The sequence below is a fragment of the Aulostomus chinensis genome, chromosome 12 (assembly GCF_037954235.1).
Source record: "Aulostomus chinensis isolate RoL2024-O1b breed Wild chromosome 12, RoL_Achi_v1.0, whole genome shotgun sequence".
NCBI classification, from domain to species: domain Eukaryota; kingdom Metazoa; phylum Chordata; class Actinopteri; order Syngnathiformes; family Aulostomidae; genus Aulostomus; species Aulostomus chinensis.
Genome location: NC_141331.1, coordinates 16,896,965 through 16,917,678, shown reverse-complemented (window position 1 = coordinate 16,917,678; position 20,714 = coordinate 16,896,965). Strand labels below are relative to the sequence as shown.

The 20,714-nt window shown below is 41.9% G+C and overlaps 2 protein-coding genes across 9 annotated transcripts in view; one reads left to right on the top strand and one right to left on the bottom strand.

Annotated features, from left to right (window-relative positions):
- Positions 1-2,357, bottom strand: part of fancb (FA complementation group B) — a 15,017-nt gene extending 12,660 nt beyond the window's left edge. For 5 of the 7 annotated variants that reach the window (XM_086220539.1, XM_086220542.1, XM_086220541.1 and 2 more), the window contains exons 1-3: positions 1,130-2,357; positions 309-460; positions 120-209 (exon numbers count right to left, since the gene is read on the bottom strand). In XM_086220539.1, the coding sequence (XP_086076665.1) occupies positions 120-209; positions 309-460; positions 1,130-2,006 (1,119 nt within the window). In that variant the 5' untranslated portion in view covers positions 2,007-2,357. Of the gene's footprint in view, positions 1-119; positions 210-308; positions 465-1,129 lie in introns of all 7 variants that reach the window. The other 2 variants (XM_086220543.1, XM_086220544.1) reach the window with 2 other exon arrangements.
- mospd2 (motile sperm domain containing 2) lies at positions 2,209-20,714 on the top strand. Of its 2 annotated transcripts, XM_086220548.1 has the most exons (16): positions 2,209-2,574; positions 2,659-2,716; positions 3,041-3,199; positions 4,404-4,490; positions 4,622-4,776; positions 6,024-6,084; positions 6,285-6,323; positions 6,437-6,561; positions 7,343-7,516; positions 11,238-11,356; positions 16,531-16,624; positions 16,975-17,071; positions 17,478-17,595; positions 17,713-17,815; positions 18,276-18,317; positions 20,151-20,714. In XM_086220548.1, the coding sequence occupies exons 1-16, from the start codon at positions 2,542-2,544 to the stop codon at positions 20,301-20,303; spliced, it is 1,617 nt and encodes a 538-aa protein (XP_086076674.1). In that variant the 5' UTR covers positions 2,209-2,541; the 3' UTR covers positions 20,304-20,714. The 2 variants fall into 2 exon arrangements, with proteins under 2 accessions (XP_086076674.1, XP_086076675.1); XM_086220549.1 differs by lacking the exon at positions 18,276-18,317 and having other exon boundaries at positions 2,211-2,574.

The window sequence follows — 20,714 nt, the reverse complement described above, 5'->3', positions numbered from 1 at the left end:
AAACACAAATCGGATGTGCAAGTATTCGGTGAATTATTTGACATGAGCTGGATAAAGTCGGCATGGAAGCTTTCATAAAAGTACTGCAACTGCAGGGATGCAATGCGACCAACGTTCACCTGTAATCTGGATTCCAGAGCTCGAATGGTGAGGAGGTAGTTGTCCGGAGGTGGAGGAGACGTCTTTGGTGCTCCCTCCTGCTGGCCCTGCTAAAATGTAGTTTAAAACAATTTTAGTTATCTAGAGAAATACACGCACTTGTAAAGGGGAAAACATTTACACGTTGAGACGGAGGAAGTTTCGTTTACAGAAAATGAAATGCCACAGAGGTCGGTGAGGATGAAATTCTCCAGTGGTTGTCCTGTTACACCTTCATCCTGAAAAATCAGCAGCATCTGGTCTGTTCCGCACCCCAGGAAGTTGTCCACGTGGACGGAGCTGACACCGGACCACTGGGAGGCTACCTGGACGTGACAACAGCAAATTCTGTCATAATTATATTAGATTTTAAAAAGAGCAATTGTTCCATAGTAGGGTTGCACCGCTATGTTGTTTCCAAGCTTCTCAAAACAAACGCTTCTCCAATGCCATGATTCTCAACTTTTTTGACCTGCGACACTCCAGAATAACCAGGTTGGCTTTCGCAATCCCTGGTCCTCTGATGGTAATGTTTTTTGCCCACACTCAGAAGGACAATTTCCATTCTGGCTTTAATGATTTTAAATTATGTAAAATACTGCACCATCACATGCAATGTTTGTACTTCAGGCCCAAGGGATCAATTATGGCAAGAAATAAATCAATATCATCACTCAATGAAATCTATGCCAAGACAACTGGTACAGATGGTAGAGAAAAGTCTAAAAATGGGACCCCCATGGAGGTCCCAGCCTCTCGGTTGAGAACCATTGATTTATTCCATCTCCTTTCCTTGTTTGTTTTTAAACAAGAAAGGTTCTATTGTTTGTTCAACTAAAAAGTCCCTGTGTTTACACTCCTTTAACGGATGACAAGCATGAATTAAAAAAAAAAAAGTAATACCATATACTTTGATATTATCAGACAATTACACAACCATGAAACTCTCATACCGTTTCAACCCCAGCAAATTGATCGTTTGAAATTTTACATGCCTGAAATGTGTCCTTCCACACGGCACAAACATTCCCCTGCTGAAAAGTTACGACAAAGAGGACTCCATTTCGTCCGGTGTGGACAAGCTGGACATCTTCAGGCAGCTCAAACGGAAGCCGACACACGTCTTTAACAACGCCATTCTCAAAATAAACAAGTTGTTGACTGGATGTTACTGCAACCACAGCAGACGTCAGCTCACCCTCCACGTATTCAGCAGAGAGTACCAGGATGTGCTTAGTGATGGAAATGTAGGGGCGAGGTAAAATCAGAGCTCCATCAAATGTTTGTCCATTCCCAATAAAATAGCCCAGGGTGTTGTTATTGGAGTTCTGCTCTGACATGCTTTGCAGTCCAATTACAAATACTTGTCTTTTGCAGAGAGGAAGTTCTCCAACAATACAGTGGGACAACTGGAAGGGTACTTGTCTGACCTCTGCAGCCTGCAATGATGTGAAGAACACACTCCCAGCATGATCCCACAGCACCGAGGGGCCCCGGAGGATGGACACATTTCCTCCAAGGTGATAAGGCAGATTCCACTCGAAACAGTGCTCCAGTCGGTTTGAGCTATCCAGTGTCAGGAGACTGTAGTGGAAACCTTTCTCATCCTTATTTGACACTAAAACACAGGCTACGTCAGACCTCTCGCGAGCGTGTACGGCACATTGACATTTTTCAACCTCCACGCGCGCTGCTCTCCTCCTGCTGATGACAGCTGCCCCGTCAGCTGCCTGCAGGAATTTGTTACGCTGCGGTTTAAACGAAAAGCTACGAAATGTCAGCTCAATCCTCTCGTCGTTTCTGGAAGACGAGGCGTTAAACAAGTTTAAATTCCCAGAGAATGACAGTTTCGAGCCCAATCTCTCCATGATGCTGGATTTCCTCCCCTTGTCATCAACACAGACGATGTCAGGACTTGTGAGCCGTCACTTCCACGACAACAGCGTACCGGTTACTCAAATATACCCGTGATTAGCAGCTACTCACACGTGCCCTGATAACTTTTACATGGTTTCACGGCAACTTTACTCGAAGCAGCGCGCCAAACGCTTCCTGTCAGCCGAAGTGCATTGTGGGAGTTGAGTTTGTAAACAGCGCCGAGTTGAGAAGGGTGAGCTAATGCGTGTAGCTCACAAGACCTCCTTAACCCTAACCGGCCGTGGGATTGATTACACGGGCCTCTAATGTTATTCCGTTTACAGTCCAACCCAATTCTCCCTCTTGCCATTCCAAACAAACAACAAAGGGAAGAGGTGTGGCCACGACTTGAGCCAAAATGGCAACAGCCGGATGTCAGTTTCGCAGTCGGCACTGATTCATCCAGCTCAACGGAGGCTAGCCTAACGAGCTAGCTCAAGTAGGAACTGCTAGTGAGGAAGAAAGGCAACCCGAGGACAGTTGAATATGGCTGAACTTGAACAACACGAAGGAGCCCAGGTAACGTTAACAACTCCTACGTGACACTGCGCTCGTTTGTCTCGCAAATATGCGTCATTTGACACAGTGACTCTGTTGTGACAGGATATCGAGAAAAAAATTGAAGAGACGAGACTGAGATTCAAGAATGAATTCCTCCAAGGTAACACTTGTCGCGGTTCAGCTGACGTTTACTTGCAGCTTGACTCGTCTGTAATTTAACTTTTAGGTAAATTAAATGTTGAATGCTGAAATATTATAGTCTAACTGTCCAATTATAGTCTCTTTTGTGATGGTAATAACACCGTGACCTACCGCCTAGATAAGCTCCAGCAGATAACCAGCTAATGTTAGCTATTGCTAGTACATGCAGTAACTTTACAGGAAGGCATCCTGTTGATATCTGATATTCAGAAAAATTCTATTATCGGTGTCCTTACTAATATTTGTTTATCCTAAAATTGTGGTCTGTGCGTCTTGCTTACAGATTCACCAGAAAATAAATATGACTCCAGAGATTTGGAGAGACTTCAGACTGATGATGCCCTGGTGGAGGGCTACCTGATGTGGAGAATTTATGTTATTGATGACGCCTTGAAAATGATAGATGAGAGTTTTCAGTGGAGGAAAGAATACTGCGTGAATGGTAAGAAAAAATAAGGGCAACTTCCAGGGTCACTTAAGTCAGGAACTGTCATTGAATTTAAAAAAAAAAATTCCAGCCTGGAAAAGTTTGTGAAAAATGCATCAAGCCAATAAAATCTGGGGAAAATCCTGGAAATTATTTCAGTAATATCTTTATTTTCAAATCGTAGTCGCTCGGTTAAGATTGACCAAGAAAAATGTCTTGGTTGATACTACTTTACTTTTATACACAATTTTGAATCAAACCATGTATCTTATCACTTATTTTAGTTAAATAGTACTTCCTAAATCTTAATGATTTGACTATACTATTAATTATTAAACAAGACTTTTTTGAAACCTTTTGTTTAACTAAATAGTATGAGCAAAAAATGAATAACCAACTCTAACTATAAATAACTAAAATCAAACAATCAACTTTAAATGTCCCTGTGATGGACTGGCGACCTGTCCAGGTTGAACCCTGCCTCTCACCCAATGTCAGCTGGGATGGGCTCCAGGCCCCCTTTTCCACCTCCTGCGACCCTTAACGAATAAGAGGTATAGAAAATGGATGGATGGATGGAACTTTAAATGTTAGATAACAGTATTCTTCAGTTTTAAATCAGCAGGCATAATTTGATATAATAAAGAGCTGAAGTTCAGTACAGCCGTTCACATCCTCTTATGATCCTGCCCATCAGTGGTTCTTTTCCAGACAGACAGAGGGTCATTGTGTGTTAAACACCATCGCCCGATGAATAGGCAGCCCAAGAACAATCGCCACTGTCTCTGTATTCACGGGAATTTTATCAAATTGCTTGTTGTAGGTCTGTAAACAGGAAAATTCAATTTATCAGTTGTTGTTTTTAGGAAATGTGATTTAATCGAGATAAAAATCTCTAAGGATCCCAGGCTATGTCGCCTAATCACCTAGATCATATCAACTACTTGTTTCTAACTCCTTCTGATCATGCTTGTGGAAATGCTACTTTCTGTAAAAACAAGCAGGCTGAGGGTCACCTGTAATTCACCGAATATCTGTTGCTGTAAACCAGTTGTGATATTTTGGGCTTTTGATGATTCATCTTCAGCAACTGAGTCATCTGGTTTTGCCAAATGAAATGATGATGATGATATATTTTCAAATGGTGCTCATGCATGTAGTTAGAGTCGAATAAAAATCTCTGTAATCTAATAATGTCTGTCTGCTTTTATTTGTTCAGATCTCACCGAGAACTCCATTCCCAGGTGGATGTTTGAGACGGGTGCGGTCTTCCTCCACGGCTACGACAAGGAGGGCAACAAGCTCTGTATGTACATGATAACACTAATCTTCACTACTCATGTTTTTTTTGTTGTTGTTTTAGATCTTCAGGGTGTGAACTTCACCAAGAATCTACACAAACACGTACCCTAAATCCCGTCTGTCCATTGTGTTTAGTCTGGTTCAAAGTGAAGCTGCATGTGAAGGATGCAAAAACAACCATGGACAAGAAGAAGTATGTTGCTTTCTGGCTGGAACGTTACGCAAAGAAAGAGCCTGGGATGCCACTGACCGTCTTGTTTGACATGACTGAGTCTGGCCTCGGAAATATAGTAAGTCCATGGTGTTTTTTTAAATTTTTTTATGATGTCTTGTCATTCACTTTCTGTTAAATATGTGCATTATTATAGAGAAGGAGACGCGTCGTTACTGAGTCCTTGAAATACTGTCCTCCTATTTTTTGCTGTGGTCTTGCAGGGGCTGACACTCTTCAATGGTTTTTCTCTTTGGAGATTAAAGTAACCTTTAAATCCCATTGGTCAACTCGAGTGGAGTGTCTAATCCGTAGACTCAGTGTGTCACAGGCATGAGCTTCTTGATGGAGCACTCTGTCAGCAAGTCTGTTCCACCAGCTCGGCTGTTACCTGAAGAAATGAATCAGATACAAACAAACTAACACAGGCAGGGGGACAGAAAGGAACAACAGCTACGACAAGAAGAGTATCAAATGAGTAAATTAGGGGACTAGAAAACAGCCTGATTGGGGCTTGTTGAACCACAGCACGAGCAGGAGCAGGGCTGGTCAGTATGATCTCATTAAGGCTCCAGAGTGAGTCTCCTGCATAGCAATGAGGTTTCCAGCCAATTATGGAGCCTAGCCAAGATAGACGGGCTGGATCTATGCATAAATCCCCTGTTTGCCTTTTGATTGTCACTGACATAGAGCACCAAGATCAACATCTATCATCGACTCCTTCTGAAAAGGTTGTTAAAGTGTTGTTTACCTTCTCATGGAACCCCAGAGTGGCCATAGGGAAAGACAATTATATAAGATATAACTTTTGCCCACGATTGAGTAATTTTGAGAATTAAAAAATTATGTGTTGCCAGAATTGATCGAATAGCTTTGATAAAATTAATCTACAGCTTGCGAACTGGAAATAGATTATATCTCTCTATAGCCATATTTTTTTCTCGGTATGGCCACTAAGTAGTTATATCTTCTATATGAGAGCTATGATTTGATTTGAAAGTACCTAAATCAGTGTTTTCATGTTGATAAAATGCAAGTTAAATCACTTTTGTCATTTCGCAACACCCGAAGGACAGTGAGGTCTCATCTTTTGTCAGATGGTAGATAATGTGTCATTGTTTAAAAGAATGTAATGTGTGAAGTGGAGGAGAATTGTTGGGATCATCCAGAGGAGCTTGTAATGTGTTCTCTGTGTTAAGTCGGTCCCTGCAGGTTTAGGGGCGGTTGAACGTGAACAGTCTTCCTTTTAAAAACATTTCAAGTGCTTTTTGTTGTTTAAGCTGCCTGACACTTGTCATTCATTGTATTTTTCTATTTCTTTTATAGGACATGGACTTTGTGAAGTACATCATTAATTGCTTCAAAATATATTATCCAAAGTTTTTATGTAAGTAACACGCAGGCAGGCAGGCAGAAGAGTGTATTTGCAAAAAACTTTAAAGAGTCTTAAAATTGATATCATATCATCGTTATCATTATTATTTTATTACTCTTCTAATGTCGAGCTGGATTAGCACATGTTACAGCCACTCATTCATTTCCATCCACACTCATGTCAAACAACCTTCTCCTTTCATACCATTGCAGCCAAAATGATCATCGTGGATATGCCTTGGATCATGAATGGTGAGTCTCAGTCCATCACAGTCCTCGACATGTTTACTCCCGCCAGTAACACCACAGTGATGATCTCATCCTGACATCCTCAGCATAAAACATATCTTGTCTCTTCCCTCCAGCGGCGTGGAAGATCGTGAAGTCATGGTTGGGTCCGGAGGCCATCAGCAAGCTCAAGTTTGCATCCAGATCTGATGTCCAGAATTACATCGGCCTGGAGTACTTGCCATCTCACATGGGTGGGACGGTATGTTGTCTGTTTGTAGATGTAAAACTCCAAATTAGCAAAGCAGCTTTACATTTTGAACTAATTTATTGCTGTCAGATGGAAACGATGCAGGATCCAGGATTCAGTTGCATTCATCTTTCAGGGGGATCTTGATCTTGAATTCTGTTGCTGGATCATATTAAATCTTCTTTAAAAAGTAACTTCTATTTAGGAAAGACTGCTAGTCTAAGTTTTGGTGTAGCACAATAACATCTCATATTTTAAGTTCTTGATTTTTTTATCAAATGAAGTACAGATATCAACCTTGGGCGTAGTGAGATAGTAAATATGGTGCATAGTTCTTGGTTGACTCTCCATACTAATAAGTGCAGACCATAACGACCATCAGTTCATTATATTTATTTATTTAAAATGCATATAAGACTAGCAGTTGAGGTGCTCTTACACTGTGAAACATCACGATTAGCTTCATTATAGAGAAACAAGCAATGCCAATGTTCTGCCACCAAGCATATGAATGTCTATAGCATTGTGGTGTTCTGCAATAGAGGCATGACATTTGAACACAACAGCGTGTGTGTCGAGAGTGAGGTGTTCTTCCCTGCTGGCTGTCTCTTTCCACAGACGGTAACTCAGTGCTGTGTCTACTTCTGCTGCCGGCTCAGTGATGGAACATTCTGTCCCCTTATTCCAAAGTGAAATCTCCCTTCTTCAACAGGCCGTGTAAAAGCAGCTGTGGACTACCTGGACTTAAATGTATGTACACGTTTTAAAAACCATACTTTCTTTGATATTCCAGGACCAGTTCAAGTACAGCTATCCTCCTCTTCCTGATGATGACTTCCAAACTCCCATCTGTGACAACGGACCCATTGTCAGTGAGGATGAGACGGAGAGTAAAGAGGGTGAATCTGAGGGCAAAGATGCCCTTGAGTCCAGCTTCAACTCTGAAGTTGCTGTAAAGCCCAAAAAGGTACATTTTATCTTTCAGAACAGATACACACTTAAAAAAGAAAAGAAAAGGCATCGTACACAGGTTTGCGTCTTGTGTCCTGTGTAAATACCTTCTTATTATAGATTTGTAAGTGAAAAATGAGTGTAGAATTGGTAAATTAGTGTGATTTGAGAATTGTAGGTATAGGAACAAATAGTCGGACCAGTATTATTAGCTTCTCATGTTTGATGTCCAGTCTCAGCTAATTCTGGATCATTTCAGCGAGGGGTGTCCATCTCCTCTGGGTGTGACGCTCTGCTCTGACTCAAATTGGTCAGACATTGCTCTTGTTTCTACTCTAACGCACTCACTTGCTCCAAGTTGAGCCCAGGATAACAGCATGTAATCAGACTGCTCTGTGCAGACAACTGTGAATTATGGAGCAAGTAATGCCCTGATTTGGTCGGCGTTAAGCTCTCGCTCATTGTCTCTGTGAAGGTGACTTCGAATGTCTTTGGGTGCAATTAAATCTTTCCGACAAAACTCATGCATCAAAGCTCGCGCTCTGCTTCCTCATCATCTTGGAGACCCTTTTTGTCTACAGAAGATTCCCACTCTTTAACTTGTCTTCAACTTCCATCAGCCTGCTCCTTCTGGCAGCTCCAAAGGCACCCAGGTAACAGACTGGACTGCAGTGTCTGACCTCACCTCCAGAATTGATTTATCTTCTTCTCTAGCTAGCTGTACCCAAAGAAAGCCTACGTTTACATCTTTTAGGTGCCTGTTCATTTACTTGGGTGGGTTTTTTTTGTTTTTGTTTTTTTAAGACTTCCTGTTAACAGATCTTTTATGATGTGTCAACCTACATCCAATTCAGGGACACAACTGCCTCTTCAGGACTGTCATTCGAGATCTGGGTAGCTCGCTGCCTATAGAACACTGAAATTGTATCTTGAAAGATACAGTGGTGCTTCTGCATCACCCAAACTATATCCTGCTAAGCTTCAACAAACAAACAGTCCTCCCATTGTTGCTCAACACAGCGTTGGTCACGCACAGTAGATTTAGATTTACAGAGCGGAGATATGCAAATCAGCGGTTGGCCTCAATAATCATTTCCAGAAGCAAGTGTTGATAGTCTAACTGGAGGAGATAAAGTGGAATCAGCTCTTTCTGACATATTTTAGTATGCCTTTGCATCGCCGGGTGCTCATTATTTGTGTAGTAGAAACCAGAAATGCTGAACGATCATAGCTAGCCAAGGCACAAAAGCCCAGTAAGATCGGACTAGATACAGAAATGCTCGGGTCAACGATGTGGGAAAGAGGGAGTTACATTTTTCAGGAAATGTGAAAAATAGAGTCGCACCGAGATATAAGAAAAGACTGATCAAATATTTCAGCGATTGTCTGGTGTTCGGTAAAATTTCACTCAGCTAATGTGTGATACTTTTAGGGGAGTATTGCATATGGAGTCAAAATTTAAAACAGAAATATCAGTTAGTTACTTAACAGGCTATGTAACAATTACAACACGGACCTGGACATTTAACAAGTCTCAATCTTTGCTCCGGAGGGTGTTTTCCTGTATAAGGTTCAGTGTCGTCAGGTAGATGAGACCAGCAGCAGGTTCATGGTGAAGATACTCTTGATTTCCATCCAATCATTCAAAAATTAGAGCACAGCATTTACAGGCTCTTAGTTGGATAAAATGAAAGTATTGAAGAGAGGTTAAATATGAGAGATTAAGAGAAAGTTGTAAATCTTAAAAAATGTTAATTAGAGCAATCAATTGCTAGGAGCGAGCCCTTCATTCCAGGTCTCTCTGCCGCGGCTGTGGCTAAATCTGCAGCTCTGTGTTAATATATGAGCCTGTGTGCCCTTAAAGCCTGTCTGAACGCCGCTGAGCTCCCTGCTCCACCGCCCCCACCACCACCACCACCACCACCACCGCCCCCACCACCACTGCTCCCGACAGTGAATTCTTCTTGGTTCCAGCAGGCGCTTTGCTGATAACTTGATGGCTTCAGGAAGCTAATTGCCTTTCTCTCTGTTTTGAAACAAGGGCTGGCGGTGGTAAGGCAGTGTAGGATCTCACCCCACACAAGGAGTCCGGAAGATTTCTCCAGGCTGGAAAGGCAGGTGTACTCATGTGAATCGATTACTGTGAGTGCACCTTCCTGACAGCCCACTGATGTCGTCACCACCCTTTTGACCCGTCTTGGACCTCGCAATTCAATTTTACACCTAAATAATTTTGCGCTATTCAAAACAAAAACCTCCAATATTTCAGACGTTGCTATCAAGCGGTGGAGGCTGCGTGACCTTCAGCCTACCTTTGCACAATCACATGCAAACACTCGAGCCCATTAACCATTTCATATCATTTGTGCCTGATTACAGAGTACTGTTAAATCACAGTAGACTAGACTCGTACAACTGTAGCACTAAAACATTAAACCTGCCTACTTCTGAAGTAAACTAACTAAATCCTTCAGTGCCTTCTAACACTATGTAGAACCAGATCTGACTCTGGTGAGTGCTAATCACCTTGAGAACCTTGTGCCTCATTTCATATGTACTGTAGAATCAACAAGACACTCCGCATAATGAGCATGTCACTCCTCTGTCATGTAAAAACAACCATTTCTTTGTCTCTGCATTTTCTATCTTCATAGATCTGTTTTAAATTTCTTTTTATGGTCGATTTTATTTCGATGTACATTTTCTTAAATGTTAAATTATTGCATTTGATTCTTTTTTTTTTTTTTAATCTGCATTCAAATTTTGTATGATCATTACAAATGTAGCAGTGCCTAAGATCATTTCACCCCTAAGTTGTACTTCATAATATATGTACCAATCAAGCCCCAATTTTAATGTTTAATTAAAATTTGGCCTTGTTTTAATGTTTTTCTACCATTTTTTTTTTGTCTTGTGTGCACTTCAGAATGATGAATAAATGGAAATATTTTCTTGCAGCTCATCATCTCTTGATGTCTTCATTTTGAACGTTGCATAACAGCAATTTTATCACGTTTTATTGTTTGTCCCAGCAAATATCACACTTGACTCTGAGTCACAAACGTTCCCATCACATGCAGAGCTTCTCACCTTTGCTCCAGCACCACCCCCCCACCCCCAGCTCTGCCCCATTCGCTAACTTACACAATATGTTTTCCTGCAATCCTCAATAAGCCCCATGATTCAAGCATCAATGTCCCCAGCTCTCTCCTCTTTACAAATCCTGTGCCATCGTGGACAACATTTCACAATTTCTTTCCTGTCAGCTGTTGTCTTGTGATTTCAACCCTTGAGATTTTGAATTAAGGTCAAAGTTTGAGGGGGAGGGTGGTGTGCTGAAGTGAAAGGATCCATGTTGCATTATCATGGTGTCTGACCTGGAGTAACTTCTTTAAATTTGTTTTGTTTTCTCTTAAAGTCATGAGTTTGTGGATTATTTTTAGTTCTTCCTTCTCAAACATGCCTCTTGTTTTCCGGACCTCCTTCCAGAGAACCAAGACGAATCATGACTGTTTCTCAGTAAAAGCATGTGTCGCAAAAGATGATATTTTGATAGCGTCAACTTTCACCTTATTTATTAATCTTTGCAGTTGACCTCATTAACTGATAACCTGCCCCTCTTAAAGGGCAGAAGTCACACGTTTGCCTTCTCAAACGGGGAGCCAGCTTAAGCTTGTCTGATTTGTTATCACCACTCAAGACTGTCTTTTCTAATTTAGTGGTCTTTGTCATTCTAGGTGAATTTCCTGGAAGACAGTTTGAAGGCAGAGGACAACGATAAAGGAGAGACATGCGCCAGAGCTAAAGGAGCCAGGAAACCACTGACCACATTCAAAGGCCCTCTGCTTGATGTTAGGTACCCATCATGCCTTCTGTCATCAACGTGTATGCTCATACTCATTTACTGACCACTATCGTGTCACTGCAACAAGAATGATATGTGTTCAAGTTCGGTGCAGGTTGGTGGATTGTAAATAGTTCAGATACTTATTAGTTGAGTTAATACGGTATTATAAAACAACCTTGCAACAAACCCTCCCATTTAGGAAGCTGTAATGTTGAACTGTACAGAGAGGTGTTCTTGATATTTTTTCTACTCCAATCGAGAGGCGTAGGGATCCAAATAACCTCAAAATAAATTGGCATTAGGAATCGTCTGATTTCCCCTTTCTGACAAACTCATTTTCCAATCTTGTTTAAGTTAAATTACTGAAATGAGGTCTGAGGATCGTACTCGCTCAAGATATGTTAATGTTTTACGTGTAAGTTCTGGTTGAATGAGAGCAGAGGGTTTTTTGCCAATATTAAACGCCATCAAGCTGAAAATGGAAGAAGAGCGAGCAAGTTTTGGGGACGTCGAAGTCGTGCATCCGTGGTGTTAATGTCTTGTAGCTTTTGACCTCTGATCGCATTTACACTTCAAAAAAAAAATCATGAAAGTGTTGTTCATAAGTGAAGGTTATCTTGCTGAAAGAAATGTGATTACCACAGAGCTCATTTTCTGCAATAGTTCAAAATCCGATCCAAAAGTCCTGTTAGCTTTTGGTTGAGTTGCTGGTGCTAACTTTCCGGTTGGCCGACAAAAACGGGAATCACTCATCTATCACTGAGAATGGTGGTTGGTTTTTGGAAAGTGGTGATAGACATGAATAATTTCTATGTGGTTGCATCAGACTGATGCGCTGTCAGACACACTTCGAAGGTATCTCATGTCGTAAACGTGGCTACTCGCTTGGTAACCACTTGGTACGTTTTGTACCGAATTACACCAATTTTGCCTCGAACAAGTTGTAAAGAAGGTTGTAATGCACCAAATTAATCCCAAGTTGACCTGAATCAGTCAAACACAACTGAAACCAATCGGACTGGCTACTTAGTTGCGTTTGTTTGGTTCAGGTCCAAATTTTCACAATCAATATGTTGTTACAAATATAGCAGTGGCTGCCCTCCAGTGGTCAAAACCCAGCTATTGCAAACCAGTTTTCCTATTGGTTGATATGGTGCCAGGTGACCACCAACTGACCCCCTCCTCTCCTGCTGCCATAAACCAAAATCCACTTTGCAGATTCTTATTGGCTCCTCAGTGGGCGGCCTTGTCCAATCAGAGGCAAGTGAGCTCTGATTTTTACATCTGCTCTGAGACACACCGGTCACACAAGTTTATGCTATTTTGTTATCTTTGAATGTTGACTTAGGTAACAAATAGAGACAATTCTTGACTTACACTGCCAAATCATGTCGCTGAAAACACACACACACACACACACACACACACACCCTCCCCTCCCACCCTGAAACTGCAGGCTTAGTTTCTCTTTACCAACCCCCTGCAATCTTCCTCATTAGCAGAAACTGAGATATAACATAGCAGACTTGTGTGTGTGTGTGTGTGTCTGTCTGTCTGTCTGTCTGTCTGTCTGTCTGTCTGTTAAATGGCACCATGGTTATGTTTTCAGGTGATTTAATGGCAGTAAACAGTAACCTATCATGCATGATATCACCTCACTCAGAAAATCAGCGGCTACACATTTCCCAACAAGTCTGTCCTGTTGCCTTCAGGTGCTTCAGGAATTTAATGAACTGAAGAAGTGTTTCATTTAATTGTAATTCTTAAAATACAGCGGGACATGACGTCAGTGGAGCAGGTCTTTGTACCTGCCATACCGTCTCTGTGTGCTGTGTGCCAGAAAGGATTTTGGAGGAGAATTTAATAGTCAGTGTCCTGTTGCTTATTCCATCACCAGTATTTTTCCACAGTTTGCATTTTGAGAATTTTACTGACAGAACACATTGATTTCTTTCTTTTTTTTTTATCACATATTAGATGTTGTTGTTTTTTCAACAGTTCCATGTGGTTTCTATCTTTTTCATATGCCTAGAGGACAGTGTAGTCACAAGTAGAGGAAAATAAAGCCATCACAAAAATAGAGGTCTGTACTTGGTTTGTGCTGGATGTATCAGAAATGAATAGCTAGCGAGAAAAAGGGCTGCTTCGCTTGTGGTCAGAAATGTTCAAAATAAAGCTAAGCTAAAAATGATCATTAGCTCTGACAAAATCATTATAAGTGCCTTTATTTTGTAGCCAAGATCACTACAGAAGAGATCTTTTTTTTTTTATAGGTTCCTTATCCAGGATCAAGGTTGACAAGATGTTGAACATTCGCTGGTTCTAGATTCTTGGAAGGGGGAAAAAAAAAAAGACGTACAACTTTTCGTCATTTCTAACACAAAATGAAGATACTTTGGGTTTTTATACTGTTAGATGGAAAGAAGATGCAATTTGTCACTTCTGCCTGTTGGAAATTGGGATTCACATTCTCAGACTTGCTCGCCATTTTATGGACTAAGTAATAGCTCGATTAATCATGAAAATAATCAATCGTTACAGCCTGAGCTCGATACAGACCCGACAAGTGTTTCATTGTAATAGCTAATTAAAGTTTGATCTCCTAAAAGTGTTCAAGTGCTGCGCCGTGACTGACTTTCCCCCTAAGTTCATGCATCGTGAGTAAACCTTTGCAATGTACGTATTGACAAAAATGTTCTCCTTACATATTGGCTGAAAGCCTAAAGTCATTATTGATGCGTTTGTACCTTAATAACTCAATTGATTTAGTCACATGTGGGCAGGAATCAAGGTTGCTACCGATCAATTGCTCATTGAGTAGAAATGAGTTAGCGTGGTTAATCATTAACAGCTACAGTAATCGGTGAGAGGCGGCAGCCGACCATCGATCACTCTTTAAAATCCTCCTCCGCTCAGAAATTAGTTTGGTTGTTGTTCAGCGTCAGACGTGCAGAGATTTGATACCTGAGGGCTGGTTCCAGATGCATCAGCTGAACTGGGCATTTTTTTACTGCGATGACCTTAAAACTGAGTTAAAGGCCAAGTAATTGAACTTGTTTGTGGAACGAGCAAATAGTATTCCGATGAGTATTTGTGTGCCATTAAACATGTGTGGAGGGGGTCGGACGCACGTCCTCTCAAAGATCTTACATGTTTCCAGTTAGCTCTTCCTTTGAATCACAAATGACAACTGCAATCACGCTGATTTTATTGGCTTTGGGAGAATATTTGTCAGCTCGTGCTGTATAATATCACTCCTCAATTTCATAAACAATGTCTGTTGAGATCTTTGTGGGTTTTTTCTTTTTTTTTCCAAGAGTAACAGCTTTGATGTGAGGTTTCTGACAGCTCTGGGCTATGAATCACGCTGATAAACAGATTTAAATGAGGCTTAAATGCAGTTCTGTTTAGGAGCAGAGTTAGTCTTAAGTGGAGGCTGGAGGCTGTTGAAGGGAGTCGGGGGGCTTTGATCTTGTGTTTGCCAAAGGTTTTCTCCACTGGCTCGCTATAGCGCCGGGGCGAACAGCTGTTTCACTGGTGAACAGGACATGAAAAAGAAGAAAACTATATCTTTGGTCTTAGCAGTTCTCGCCCATGAAACATCAATGAGCAGCCTTATACTTTAAAGGCACATTATAATCCATTTACTAGTTTCTTCTTGGCAGTTCAGTGAGTGTGCAGTGTTCACTGAGGCTGAACCCATCAACTCAGAGGCTATTTTATGGTTCTTTAAAAGTTCTATTTTTAAGTTTGGCTGTTATCAACATGAGAGCGCTGAGTGCACAACACCCGAGCATGAAGGAGTGAAGCAGAATACATCACAGTTAGATGTCAGTCCACAGCTTTGATGTGTGATCTGAGTGCTTTCCTGTCTAAACCTGATCATAATTCAGCGTAAATCCTCGCGCTTCCTGTAGAGGCGCCCAGATGTGTCTGTCTGAGCCAACAAAAAAAAAAAAGGCCCAGTAGAGATCCAGATGAGTGAGGAATAATAACAGCACAGGTTGTGAGAAAGATTTCAAGACATGTTGGCAGGGGATGTTGAATCTTGAATTAGGAAGAGAATTAACATGAAACAACAATCTCTTAAAATGATGTAAACAAGTGCAGGTGCCAAGTCTTGATGACCAAAGATGTTCATGCTCTCATATTCTGCCCGTTCATCGGCTTGTAAACATGTGTGGCAACATTCTGATGAAGGGGAATGATACAGATGGACCCCGGCTCTTCCTGGCGTGACTGACTCGTTAAAATATTTTCTTAGATCAATTTGTGTAACAAGAAAGATCCAAAATCAGGGACTTCAGCGATTTAAAGCCACAGTGAATTATGAAGCTTATTGCCACCAAGCGTGTCTGAATGTGTTTTACTGGATGCATCTTGCGTTATGCAGCCTCTTGATCAGACACTGATGCTAATCCAGCAGGCTACTTCCTGTTAGCCTGTCTTAACTTGAATGGGTATGAATAGTAATACTGTGATTTTCTATATTTTCCAAATGTTTTCAAACCAAATGGATCAAATTCTGGTAGTGAAACGAGTTAATTCACTGAGGTTGTGTGACGCTCAACGTTACTAACCACCATTTTTCAGCCAAAATGGTACCAGAGTAGTAGCAGGCTACGATGGAGTCTGTGATGGAGGCATTTTTCAACAGGCGTTTGTAAGAAATCTTACTACCAGGAGATGGTGAGAGATGTTTTGCATTTTGACTTTAATCTACTGTATTCATAACTTGCGCTTTTATTGACTCATTTATTAATTACCTTGATACAAACGTGAACCTACCTCACTAAAGTTCAGTGTTTCCAAGTCTTTTTTGCCCTTTTTTTGGGTGTTGCAAAACAGTGCTTAATTCATGAGGTGCAGAGTACACATGACCTCTTCTTTGATCCGTCACCTTTTTGGTTCATGTACTTGTCATCCGATTCTTTGTGTCCAACTCTGCAGAAGTACTTTTCCTATTTTTCAAGATTAACGCAGGAAACAAAGTGGGTGCTGCATTAATGAAGGTCAGTTTTTGGGAAATCATTTCATATAGACAGAGTGGCACTAATGTAGTTGATGTATCTGTCCTCAATCACCAAAAGAGGCACATAATAGCACAAAAGGCAGCTCTCTGATGTAGTTATAGCTGTTACATGCAGTATTACTGTAGTATTTTGTATTTTCTCTCCCTCCAGCCCTGCAGAGGAGCTCAGTTTTGGTTCCGGAGAGACAGAGAAGAAAAGCCTCATTATCCTTTGCAACGTTACCAAAAATCCACTGGCCTTCAAGGTGAGTGTGTGTGTGTGTGTGTGTGTGTGTGTGTGTGTGTGTGTGTGTGTGTGTGTGCGCGCGCGTGTGTGTGTGTGTGTGTGTGTGCGCGCGCGCGTGTGTGTGTTTGCCTCTACACATCAAAACCATCTAAATAATAAGATGATTTGATAAGATTGATCTGATTGGTAGTTAAAGCGATTCATTTGTTGCAGTTTTCTTTGATGTGGAGATGCAAATTTTCTCTTAATCTTTTGTTTGGAGGCTGTTGGAGAAACAATCATTTTAGTGTTGCTACGTTCTGCATTCTTCGACCAAAGAACAGATGAATTAGTCAACAAAGGGGCTGACTAATCAAAGTGTCTCCAAAGGTTCGAACCACAGCACCAGAGAAGTACCGAGTGAAGCCCAGCAGCAGCTTCTGTGAGGTCGGAGCCTCATTGGATATCGTGGTGTCCTTACACGGAGGTACTACTTTTTTGCTCTGCACTCCACTCACTCTAGATGTTTGCTCATGCTCCAGTCTATTAACCTTCCAAAGTGCCGGCAGCTACTTCTTTTTGCCTGACATGCATATTTCAGGAGTGCTAAAAGAATCATCTCCCCCAAAAAAACACACCAGCTTCGTTTTAATCTAGCTCAGGTACTGCAGTTTTTTCAAGTACCACCACTTCTAACGCCTCTTGATTTCTGTTTCTCAACTGAGTCGTTCGGCTGTCTTGGTTGTTGATTCAACCATTTAATTTTGTCTTCTGAAAAATCTAACTTTTGTTGTTCTTATGTCAGGCTTTTAATTTTTTTTTCCATTCTGTTTTGGGGATTTTAGCCCCACAAACCTATACCTTAGACGCAAAGACTGGTTTTCTTTGTGCAGGTTCTCAGGCCTCCCCCCAGGACCGATTTTTGATTATGGCTGCTGAGATGGAAAATTCTGGACAGGAACTCACTCAGTTCTGGAAAGAAGTACCAAAAGCTAAGGTTATGGAACACAGGTACGCATGTGTGCTCCTTAACTAGCCAGGAAACAAAATAGACCACTCTCTTGATCTGCTGTCACAGTTGACACTTGAAAGCTGTATATTACCTACACGGCTGTGACTTTCCGACAGACTTCGCTGTCACGTCCTGGAGGGCGTCAAGCCCGCAGTGAGCCCCCTCAGGGACAGCCCCACCGAGGCAGGAAGCAGCGGGCAGCAGGAGTTCAACACAGCGGTGAGCTCTTCCTTTAGTACCCTCCTATCTCTACAGCTGTATGAGATCGTTTCTACAGTTAAATATTCACCTTTGCTTGCTATTCGTTTATGACGATTTTTTTTTGTGACTTTTACACCGACAAGGAATCTTGTGTTGACGACAGAAGTGAGGCGTTTACCGAAATTCTAAAATGATCAATTTACAGAGCTTCCTGGAGTCTCGTGTCATGAAAATGATCCTTGTTTTGAAGGTTTCGTTGTCGACTTATACAAAGTAATCGTTGTGTGTTTGACTACAAAAGTTACCTCATGCAGCTTCATATCGATCCAGTCCGTCATCATCACGCGGATTAATACACATTTTACTCTGCAGCTGCTGCATTGATGCATCAGATGTAGCTGATCATTACAATAATCACGCACTCAGAATTGAAATTCACCCCCCAAAAATTGTTGTATTGTCATTGCATGTTCCAAAGATATGCACCCTGGCACCAGATGATAACTTGATTTTCAAGACAGTAAGTATTGAGTGTGTCAGTTGCCTGTAGCTTCACCAGATCGTTTGTCTCTGTGAATGTCTTGTACAGTTCTATGTTGTAACCTTCATTCATCCAGTGACCGCACGTGCGTGCGTGCGCACGCACACACACACATACACACACACACACACACACAGTTACAGCAGGAAGCTGCCAGGTGTTAATACACTCTGAGTTGTTGAGGTCTTTGCTGGAGGGCACCTCAGAGGCACGCTAGTTTTCGCCGACCCAGATTGTTCTGCTCGTCCAAGAATCAAACTGGTCGTCTTCCCCTCAGCCACGTGCAGACGTGGTTCCTCATGGAAGACCTTCATGTAAAGTGTCGAGCCTGGAGACGTTTAAACTGGTTTAGCAGCAAACTGGAAGCAGCTGGGTCATAAACTCTACAGAAAATGCAACAAAGCTGGTCTAAAGAGCACTATGAGGCTGATCCTGGTGGTATCTCACAGACAGCATTCAGGGCAAATTGAGCCCACCAAGATGACTTAAGACCCTTGTTTTTCCCCTCATGCGGCACAAACATGCATTATAAACATTTTGACAGGAAAAAGACCCATAAGAATCAGAATTCTCTGCTCTGTTTCAGGGTTCAGTCTCTCAGAAATCAACCAGATAGTAATTGTTTACTGTACGCCACTGGGACGTCTTCTGAACAGACACGTCAGATGTTCCCTGTCATCCTGAGCGTGTTAATGGTGGTACTTTGACAGCCATAATACCTTAGTGAGCTCTTAATTACCCTCATCTACACATGCGGGTTGTTTGAAGTAACGAGAGAGTGTAAAAGCTGGTGTCACCTGGGGGTCACTAGTAAACAGACACTGCAAAAAAAAAAAAAATCCAAAAAAGGGTCAAATTAAAACGTCGTATAGGCCAATATCACAAAAAAAGGGCCGCACGTAAAAAAGTAATAGTGACATTTAGAGAGATAAAGATAATCCGAATTGATAAAAGTGAAATAACGTGGATGAAAAAGTTTGACATTAAATGCCTGAGATTCGATTTAGATAGAAACCGCAATAACTGGCTTTTACTTTATGAACTTCAGCATGGAGTCGAGCACACAGTGACTGTATGCATCCTGGACTACCAGGCTTTTGACAACAGGTTGAAGTGCTGCCTGCAGACGCTGGGAGCTTAAAAGCGGTTCCAAACAGGTTAAGTTAGTTTTTCTCGACTGAGCGGGCCTCACGGATGTGGGTGGGAAGGTGATCCCAGAGGAGAAAGAGAAGACCCCCTACCCGCTGATGCTTTAGTGATTTCTAGGATTGAGACTAGTGTTTAGGGAAGCTAGCGCCCTGGTGGGTATATGCACAGGTTGGTGGAGGAGATGAATAAGATGGTGTGAGTCCCTGCAATATTTCAGTTAAATTTGTGCTTTTACAGGAAAGTTACATGCTACAAATATTTATTGAAATACAAACCGTGTATACAGCATCTCTCCTGCCTGGGAACCTCCCAGTTATTAGAGGAGAGAAACAGTCGGTACTCTGCTGTTGGTCATTCAAAGTCAGGCTGTTTCTCCTGCTTCCAGTCATTATACTGCACTAATTGCTCTTCCTCCAGTTGTATGGACAACAGTAGAGAGGCTTTGATTTTCTCCTCTGAAAGATTCATTAGTTTCTGTTGGCCCTCCTCTCTTTCTAGAGTTGGCAACAGCTGCACCAACTTTTATTTCCTTCCCAGCAAGTAGATTTCCCTCCAGCTGCAGGAACACAATTCCCTGAAGCACCCGAGTAGCCCTCTACATCCATGTTTGTCTGACTAGAACCTCCAGAACGTTCAGGTTTGACCCAGTTTTTATGTCACCAGCTCATGCGGTTGATGGCGGCCAACTCCCGGATGGAGCAGAAGCTGAGCACTTGTCTGTGGGTGCAGAAGGTCCTCGTCGGGTTGGTGCTGGTTCTGATGGTGCTCAACCTGCTGTGCATCTACCTGCTGGGTACAGGCAAGCGGCCATCTTGAGTCTGTCTGCATCCGTCGACCACAGACACCGACGCTGCCAGCGGGGCCACAGTAACCACCTAAGGGGGGGGGGGGGGGGGGGGGTCGACCTGAGCTCACAGCAGCAGCCTGTCACCCCCCCACCCTGACATCTCTTCAGGCTGACGCCATGGCGAGGACATGTCAGTCATCTGAAGGTACTATAATTAGAGATCGTCTCTTTTCCGGCACTTGAAGATTAACAGAGACTCTTTTAATGATGTCCCAGCAAATGATTAATGTATTTTTTAAAACCGATAAAGGAAAGAGAAAAAAAAGTGTATTTATTGCAATAGTCAAAATATGTAGGAAAGATTTATTTTTTGATCATCCTGTACAATTTTTATACTATATCATTCTGCAGCATATATAAAATAAACATTTTTTTGTCTA

Excerpts from the sequence above, each read along its gene's own strand:
- mospd2 (XM_086220548.1), top strand. The coding sequence starts at position 2,542 with ATGGCTGAACTTGAACAACACGAAGGAGCCCAG. Across the intron at positions 16,625-16,974 it reads AAAATCCACTGGCCTTCAAG|GTTCGAACCACAGCACCAGA; the intron begins GTGAGTGTGTGT and ends GTGTCTCCAAAG. Across the intron at positions 17,596-17,712 it reads GCTAAGGTTATGGAACACAG|ACTTCGCTGTCACGTCCTGG; the intron begins GTACGCATGTGT and ends ACTTTCCGACAG.